At 50.1% G+C, this 9411-nt stretch overlaps 1 protein-coding gene across 1 annotated transcript; it reads right to left on the bottom strand.

Annotated features, from left to right (window-relative positions):
* Positions 1 to 1221: 1221 nt before the first annotated feature.
* LOC148219342 (olfactory receptor 14C36-like) lies at positions 1222 to 2215 on the bottom strand. The gene is made up of 2 exons (XM_088157714.1): positions 1925 to 2215; positions 1222 to 1885 (listed from the first exon to the last, which is right to left on the bottom strand). The coding sequence occupies exons 1-2, from the start codon at positions 2213 to 2215 to the stop codon at positions 1229 to 1231; spliced, it is 948 nt and encodes a 315-aa protein (XP_088013840.1). The 3' UTR covers positions 1222 to 1228.
* Positions 2216 to 9411: the final 7196 nt, after the last annotated feature.

The following is a 9411-nucleotide window of genomic DNA, read 5'->3' as shown; positions in this document are numbered from 1 at the left end:
TGCACGCTCAGCCAGGCTGAGATGGACACTGCTGCTTTCTCTGGCAGGCTCTCTCAGGCCAGCCCAGCTCCCTGCAAGCTGTGCCAGCTGCCCTGAGCTCTGTGCAGCACCAAGGGCCTCTCCCCAGCACAGCCCAGCCGGCTCTGGCCCCACAGCTCTGCTCAGGCCAGGGGGCTCTGGGCAGTGGCCCCACGGCCTCAGCCCCTGCCAAGGGCACAGCAGCAGCTGCAGCTCAGAGAGGACTCAGCCCCAGCCATGGGGAAGGTGCTTGGCCAAGGCAAAAGGAGGCTCCCTGTGTGCCCTGCTACCCTCTCCCTGAGCTCCTGAGAGCTCTGCAGCCCCTCCTGCCATCCCATCTGCCCAGGCCAGCACAACAGCCCTGGCCTTGGGGCCCTCCAGAGCTGCTCCTGCTCCAGGCCCAGGGCCCATCCCAGAGCTGGGGCAGCCACAAAGCTGTGCCCATTTCTGATCCTTCCTTCTCTCATGAGGATAGTAAAACATTTTTAAAATGTGGTTGCACGGTCATTTATTTCACCTTAATGCAATGTGAGACCCCCTGCTTACACAATGTCTCTGGGTCACACAAGAAGGGTTGTAAGTAAGTAACTAGATGGGGGTGAATAATAGCATTTCTTTTAATATAACAGAATCAGAAGCTGAAAAAAAATATATATAAAAGCAGACATGGCCTCTCATGATGTGCATTAGGAGCTGCTGACAGAGGAAAGAAGGCCTTCTGTGGCTTCTGCTGGTGGGATACCTCCACTGGATTCCATGTGCCCACCAAGCCACTCAATCACTCCCCTCCTTGGCTGGACAGGGGAGAGAAAATAATACAGAATACAACTCATACGTTGAGATAAGACAGTTTTCTATAGCAAAAGAAGTTTTTACATGCATCAGCAAAAAGAAACAAACAAAAGAAAATTTTATTCTCTACTTCCCCTCAGCAATTTTTGTTCAGCCACTTTCCAGGAAGCAGGAATTCAACAGGCAGAGGTTGATCGGGAAGGAAAACACTGTAAAATAGGGAATGCCCCCAATTCACCCTCCTTTCCTTAGCTTTTATACACTCTGGAATATTGCTTTGGTTAATTAGGGTCACTGGGCTGGTGTCCCTTCCCAGGATCTGACCCTCTCTCAACCACTTGATGGAGAGAGAATGCTGCAAGACAGCGCTGATGCTGTGCCAGCTCTGCACAGCAGGAGCCAAACCAGGGGTTTGTTTCTATCTCCTTTCTGCCTCCCAATGCAAAGCAATGTGAGGGCTGTTATGGGAAAATGACAGGGCTGAAAAGCATCCAGTCATGGCTTTCCTGAGAGCTTCTTTGAGCTCCTGGTTCTTCAAGCTATAAATGAGGGGGTTGAGGACTGGAGGCACCAGTGAGTACAAAACTGAAACCACAAGGTCTGTTGCTGAGGATGAGATGGAGGGGGGCTTCAGGTAGACAAATGTGTCAGTGCTGAGGAACAGGGAGAGCACAGCCAGGTGAGGGAGGCAGGTGGAAAAGGCTTTGTGCCGGCCCTGCTCAGAGGGGATCCTCAGCACAGCCCTGAAGATCTGCACATAGGAGAAAACAATAAACATGAAGCAGCCAAATCCTAAACAGAAAGTGACCACAAGAAGCCAAACTTCCCTGAGGTAGGATTTGGAGCAGGAGAGTTTGAGGATGTGTGGCACTTCACAGAAGAACTGGCCCAGGGCATTGCCCTTGCACAGGGGCAGGGAAAATGTATTGGCTGTGTGCAGCAGAGCATTGAGAAAGCCACTGGCCCAGGCAGCTGCTGCCATGTGGGCACAAGCTCTGCTGCCCAGGAGGGTCCCGTAGTGCAGGGGTTTGCAGATGGACACGTAGCGGTCGTAGCACATGATGGTGAGAAATGAAAATTCTGCTGCAATGAAAAAGGCAAATAAAAATACCTGAGCAGCACATCCTTCATAGGAGATGGTCCTGATGTCCCAGAGGGAATTGTGCATGGCTTTGGGGACAGTGGTGCAGATGGAGCCCAGGTCGCTGAGGGCCAGGTTGAGCAGGAAGAAGAACATGGGGGTGTGCAGGTGGTGGCCGCAGGCTACGGCGCTGATGATGAGGCCGTTGGCCAGGAGGGCAGCCAGGGAGATGGCCAGGAAGAGGCAGAAGTGCAGGAGCTGCAGCTGCCGTGTGTCTGCCAATGGCAGCAGGAGGAAGTGGCTGATGGAGCTGCTGTTGGACATTTCTTCATTCTGTGTATTGTGGACTGTTAAAAGAAAACATTGACAAGCTGGGACAGATTTCTTTGAGTCAATCCTGTGCAATTAAATTAGAAATCCTCTCAAAACTATTTCTCTTTCTGTTAGGGAACCTGAGTAAAAATTTCATTCTTGAGTTCGGATTTCTGCTGCTGCTGAGTTAATGCCTCATCTGCAGCATTGCTCTCCGCCTGAACTCTGAGGAGCCCAGAGGGAAAACAGGGCTCCCTGTGCCCCAGTGCAGTCAGACCTCCTGGTCTTACACAAGCATCTATTGCTCATTTCACCTCCCTGTATTTCTGGGAAATCATACTTAAAACTGACTGGAAAGATAAAGTTGTGTTGGGAAGGATGAATTAGGAAAACCTTATAAATACAAGTGCCTAGCAAAAGACTTTGAGAATATGGAAAATATAAGCGAAATAGAAATGGCAGCAATTTTCGACTGTGTGGCTGAAAGCAACTGAATGCCTGAAGGCCCCTTTGTTTAGATAATGTTAGATGCTGCAAATACCAAGAAGAAAACAGACATCCTCCCTAGGCATGGCAGGAAGGGTCCCAGATAAAACTGAGAGATAAGAAAAGCAGAAAAACATGGTAATATAGTGATTCCTATGGGTTGCATGCAAATGTTAGAGAATTTGTATCTTGTATTAGATTGGTTAGTGGAAATTAGAATATTCAACATAGAAGATTTAATGTATTGTAAGAGGGAAAATCACTCTCTTAAGCTCTTACTCTCTTCGTTCTTACTTTCTTAAGCTCTCTTCTTTTACTCTCACTCTATCCCTCTCTCTGCCCTGCTCTGAGCTGCGGCTGCAGTTCCCAGCAGGGCCTTATATAAACCCACGCCCTACGAAATAAACTGCAAACTTCAAGACTGGAATAAAGAGAGTGCCTGAGTTTGTCCCAACCGTCCCAAGGCAGCGATTCCTACAAAGTTGACTCCTTTGAATGGTCGGGTTTTTAAGTAAACTACTGTAAACCCTCTCTTTCCTTGTGCAGCTGGGCAGGAGGGTAACCAGTGTTCATGTGGCTCTCTGCTGCCTAGAGTTGTGGCTTCTAGGAGCTGTTTCTCTCTATCCAAGCCTTGTCCCTGCCGTTGGTGCCACAGCCCAGCCCAGCCCTGGGGGCTCAGCTCTGCCCTGCACACCCCTCCCAGCACAGGGCACTGCCCAGGGCCACCTCCCTGCCACAGGGCCTTAAGGACAGCTCACACAAACAGAGATGCTGCAAGCCAAGGTGCTGCTGCTGCTGTCTGTAGGCACAGGAGGATGAGGAGGCACTTTGTGAGGGAGATGTGAGGCACATCTGCTGATGCCCAGTGGGACAGTGCAGGAGTGTCAGTGACACAGACACACCTGACAGCCCCTTTGCCTTGCCTTGAGGAGAAAGCTGAGAGCAGCCCTGGCCATGCAGCACCATCTCCACAGCAGGAGGAATCTGCCCTGATGGGGGTGGCTCCTTCCACCTCCAACTTCTCCCCACAGTCCATGAGGAGCTGCCAGGCAGGCTGAGAGCTGTCCCTGGCAGGTGGCACATGGCCTGGGCTGGCCAAGAGCCCTGAGGGCTGCAGGAGCTGCTCTGCAGGACAGCCCTGGGCAGCCCTGGCTGCAGCCCCAGCTTCAGCCCCTGCAGCCGTCCCTGGCAGCAGGAGCCGTCCTGCCCTGTCCCTCTGACGGTGCCCAGGGCAGCCCCGCTCTGCAGAACATCCTCCTCCTCCTCCTCCTCCTTCTCCTCCTCCTGTGGCTCAGAGAAACTGGGAGAGTCCTCCTGACACATTCCCCAGGCCGAGGGCTGTGCTGGCTCCAGGAGATCCCTCCAGGAGCACAGGGGACATTGCCCTGCACCCACACACTCACCATGTCCAGGCCTGTGAAGATGTTTCCCCAAGTGCAGTCTCAGCTCAATGTCTTCCCAGTCCTGAGTGCCTTGAGCCTGTCTGTGCCTGGCTCCTGTGCCCTCAGTGCCTGCAGGCAGTGCCCTCAGCCCTGCTGGGCTGGCAGAGGAGCTGCTCCTCAGCAGAAATGTCTTTTTGAAGCTTCTCTTGGTTTACCTTGGGAGCTGCCTCTGTGCCAGGAGCCCGGCCCAGCTCAGCAGCACAGACACAGCACAAGGACTTTAATGATCCTCTTGGGTCATTAAATATTTACATCATAATCATTCCCTGAGAGAGTGTTCCAAAAACTTCTCAAGAACTCAAATTAAAATGCTGAAGTTTCTTGAAGTTTTAATGGGTCCCACTGAGGGACACAACTGAGAAAATGTCCCCAGGTTCCAGTTAGAGCAGGAAATTCGATGCAGAAATGACAGGTGGGGACAAAGAGAAGTCGAGTCTTTCCCTTTAGACACCAACTCTTCTAGTAGTTTATAGACTCATGCCCCCAGTTATCTGCTTTAATTAGTCCCTTGAGAGTTTTGTATTGACATTCAGTGGGGCTCATAAATACTTTGAGATACTCAAGGTTTGGGCTTTGCTTTTGCCTTGGAGTCTCTGAGAGCTTTGTGCAATCATGGCCTCCAATTATCTGCTTTAATGAGTCCCTTGAGAGCCTTTGTCAGAAACAACACTCAGTGGGGCTCATTAATGCTTCAAAGCACTCAGGGTTAATTTTAAGTTCTACTTTTTGACACTAAGCCTCTGAGAGGTTTGTGCAGTGATGGCCTCCAATTATCTGCTTTAATTAGTCCCTTGAGTGGCTTTGTCAGTAATGATACTCAGTGGGGCTCATTAATGCTTCAAGGTACTCAGTTTTTCTAAGGTACTCTGAGTTTCCCTTTTGACACCAACTCTTTTAGTAGTTTATGCAATCATGGCTCCAATTATCTGCTTTAACGAGTCCCTTGAGAGCCTTGTACTGACACTCATTGGGGCTCATTAATGCTTCAAGTTACTTCAGTTTTTTAAGGTACTTTCTTTTTTCCTTTCCTCTCTTACTCTCTGAGTGGTTTTTGGACAATTCTGGCCTCCACCAGTTCTCTCCTCCAAGGAGTCCATGAGGAGCCTGTGTTGGGGATGGACCTTAGTGGGACCCATTAATGCCTCAAGACACTTTGGATTTTTCTTCTGATTTGGACTCCTGGAAAGGTTTGTGCAATCTCCTCTCAGGCCCTGAGGTTCAAGGGCTCAGCACCAAATGCAACACGGGGCTCATTGGGATCAAGCAAGTCCTGACAAACCATGGCTCTGCCTTGATTTCCCTCTGGTCAAGAACATATCCAGCAATTAGTTACACTGAGTATTTCAGCTACTTTGATATTTACATTTTCATCACAATTTTCATGACTAATCCTTGGTAAAACTCTAGAGGTGTTTCTGGCAAACAAAGATTGTGGCTGCTATCAAGATACAACTTACAAACACCAGTAGTTCTTTAGTGACACGGTTCTTCATTATTTTTCCTCAATCTCATTTGGGTTAGGAACAATAATTCTGTTGTCCATGGAGCTGATGCCTTTTTAATTCCAGAATAATGTCCCCAAGGTCCTTTGCTGTTCAGCTCTACTGTGCTGCCTGTGGGTGACAAGGCTTGGTGGGGTCCTTTCCCCTCTGGCTGGAGAGGTGCCAGGTCCCAGTCCCTGAGGGCACCCAGGCTCCTGGATGGAATTTGTGTGGAATTCCACATCCTCAGTGTCACATCAGCCTTCACATGGAGCCCTGTGGATCAGAGCATTTTCCAAAGAGCTGTTGGGGCAAACAGGGAGATTTGGTCTGGCAGGATCTGTAAAACAATATCCCATAACATCCACTTGTTCTGGCACAGAACACTTGGCTGCAGGGACACATTCCCATTGTTCTCAGCCAGGTTTCAGGAGTCAAACAGTGTTGTCTTTCCCCAGAGCTGTTCCTTCAGCTGGCCTGGGAGGGCCATTTGGCCTCTGCACCCTCACTCTGGCTCCATTATTAGGACTGGTGCATCCAAACCCTTTATCTCCATGAACAGCAGTGATTTGAGGTGGATGTCCTTTTTGCACAGTTCTTTTAAAACTGCAATATCAACAATTGTGCTACCCTTCCACAACTGAATATGGGTTGAATAATCCAACTATTCACTTCTGTTTAACAGAATTAATTAATTTATCCTTGATAATCTGAACTAATTACTGCTCCCATGACATGAACACTTTTCAAGGCCAAGCTTGAGTGAGCAATCATCAAACCAAAGTATCCTGGAGGAATCTGAATCACTATTCCAGTATTGATGACTCTCATTTGCTCCTGATTTATCCTAATTAATTCCTATGCATGAAGGTCCAGCCCTGCAGCCTCTGGGGTGGCCCTGTCAGGGGCCATCACACCCGGAATAATTTCCCAGGCAGTCACAGTGTCACTGTCCTTGGCTGTATTTGCAAACTGGGTGCAGCCATGCACAGCCAGGGGGTTCCCATTTCCCAGTGGGGCCATTGTTAAGGGTAGGGAGCACATCTGGGAGATGGGTTTTCCATCGGGACAGGTTCCCATCTCCTCGTTTTTTCAACTGCTCTTTTAACAACTCCTTCATCTGTTCAATCAATGCTGCAGATTGTGTAGTCTGGTATATGAAAAACCCAGCAGTCTTACTCACTGCATTTTTCACAGAAATAAAGCATTCCACATCCTAGTGTCAGCAAACCCTGTAAAAACTGCCAATTTCATCCTTTCCTCTTTCATTCATTGTATACAATCTCACAGTTTACCAGTGATATTTGGGTCCTGGCCAATCATTTCTTTAGAGTATTGAGTGTTAAATCCCTGAGTAGCCAAAACTAAAAAAATCAGTATTTGGAACATTATTTTACAATGTTATTATATACATATAAATATATACATTAAAAAATAATTATTTTTTACATACGTATATAATTATTTATTGTATTATTATTATTTCTCTTGCACAAACAAATCCAAGCTCAAGATTAAGAACCTCTTCTGTTCCTCCATGTGATAGAGTTCCAACAACAATTGATCCTTCTGTTGGTGCTGTTTCTGGGATTCTGTTTACAAAATTCACCCTCATCTTCCTACACCCATAAGTTCTTTTCCTTGTTCCAAGTGCAATTTTTGGATGCATTTTAATACATCCTGTGGTTCAGCTTCTTTCAGCTGCCTTCCCCATTGCTCACACAGTGCTCCAACCTCAGCCCCCTTTAGAGCCAGCAAACTCTAGGGAAGGTTTTCCCCATACCTGGGAATTTCAGACAAGACTGATTCCTTACATTTACATTTAAAAAGCAACATTTTGTGGTGACCTGGCCAGACTACACCAACTTTGTTTTACCAGTGGGCAGGGGCAGCAGCAGAGACACAGACACCAAGTTCAGCAATCAGTGTCATTTACTGTAGTTCAAAGCAGCAAAGCATCACAAAAGGAGAAGCTCAGCAATGCAGCCAACCATCAGCACCAAAGATTGCCTGCAGGGATTAAGAGACAGCACCAGTCACCCTCAGACTTTGCCATCAGCCAGGTGCACACATCAGCTGGGGAAGCTGTCACAGCCAAGGACTGCAGAGCCACTCCTGGACACTGGGAATTCCTGCAGGTGCCTCCAGCCACAGGGGAGGCTTCCAACCCCGCTGTGAGAGGGCCCAGCTCTGATAGTGCTGAATAAACAAACTGACAGCACTTCTAGTGCAGGAACAGCTGCTTTCATTCTCCTCTTGGGCTCCTCCCAAAGCCTGGCCAGGCCTCAAGGAGAAACCAAGGGAGGTGCCTTTGACCATACAGCCCCAAACAAGGCCAGATGTCAGATTCCATGGCCTTGTCTGGTTTCTAAATACAGAAAGGTCAATCCATGTTTCACTCATGAGTGAATACATTTATCACAGCACTAATGGCCATGTATATTTGCTAATATAAAGATAACCTTTGGTTGGAAGGTTCATCCAGAGGTCACCTTTGGCTCAGGGCCTGTTGTCCAGGCCTTGGCACTTCAGGGACTGGGTTTAGTGCTGGGCTTGACAGTGCTGGGTGAACAGCAGGACTGGATGAGCTCAGAGGTCTTTCCCAACACAAAGGACTCTATAATTCCAGGATTCCATCTGCTGCATTCAGTTAGGCCCCTGTTGGCAGCATTACTTTGGTCAAAAGTCCCCTCTTGGTCAGCTCTTGTGGCCTAAGGCTTCAGCTCCTTTAGCTCCTGGTGCTGAGCTGCTCATGCTGAACGAGATGGCTCAGAGAGAAGAATACAGTTCATCCAATTCCTCCTGGGACACTGAGAGGGGAGGCTGTGGAAACTGGAGCATTGTTTGCTGTGCTCTCCTCCCTGCCCTTCACACCTTTCAGCACTTTGAAGCAGCCAAGAGCTTTCTCCAAGGGTGCAGTGAAGCAGCTGTTCCTGCTCCCAGCTCTGGCTCTTCCCAGTCTCTGACCTTGACTGGTTTTGTCCCTCTTGCTGTGCCCTCTGTTCCCCCTGTGCTCGGTGGCTGCTGCCCAGGACTGTGGGACTGGCACAGATCAGGGGCTCCAGCCCCTCCTTTCTGTGCCCTTGGAGCTGCCTGCTCACAGCAGCCTTTTCCATCTGGAAGCTCCACATGGACAGGGAGTCCCCACCTCTGCTCCCTGCACAACCTCCAGGAGCCCAGGGCTGCCATCTCCAGTCCCTGCTGGCCCTGGGGGCTCCCAGGTGGCCCAGGCTGCTGTGACACCACTGCACTCGGGAGGGAAGAGTGGCAGGGGCTGTGCTGAAAGTCAGGTCCATGTGCTGCTGCTGCTGCTGCTGCTGCTGCTGCTGCTGCTGCTGCTGCTGCTGTGGGGGTCGTTTGCCCAGCCCTGCCCCAGAGTCAGGGATCAGATCCAGGCCCTGCTGCTGCTCCCTCGGGATCAGCCACAATTTGGGTGTTGCTGTCAGTGCCAGCAGAGGCGGTGGCTGCAGCAGTGGGTGCTGACAGTGCCCCAAGCCCCGGGGCCAGAGGGGTCCCTGCGCTGGGGGCTGGGAGGGAGGTGCCCCTTGTTCTCCCTCTGCCCCACACAGAGCTGGGCTGGGCACAAGTGGGGCAGCACAGCAAACAGGAGCCTGTGAGTCTCTGCCAGCCCTGTCTGCTCAGAGTTTGGCCCTTGCAGCTCCAGGTGGACAAAGGCAGCTGCTCCTGGCCCCTCTGTGTGTCCCCGTGCTCTGCAGTGCTGCTCCACCAGTCTGTGCCCAGCAATGGGGAAAAGCCTCAGCCCTGCAGGGCCAGGAGCTGCCGGGCTCTGCCTGAGAAG

This window comes from Sturnus vulgaris, unplaced genomic scaffold, assembly GCF_052056855.1.
Source record: "Sturnus vulgaris isolate bStuVul1 unplaced genomic scaffold, bStuVul1.hap1 Scaffold_155, whole genome shotgun sequence".
Lineage (NCBI taxonomy): Eukaryota > Metazoa > Chordata > Aves > Passeriformes > Sturnidae > Sturnus > Sturnus vulgaris.
The sequence above is the reverse complement of the archived record's forward strand: the minus strand, read 5'-3'. Positions and strand labels throughout refer to the sequence as shown.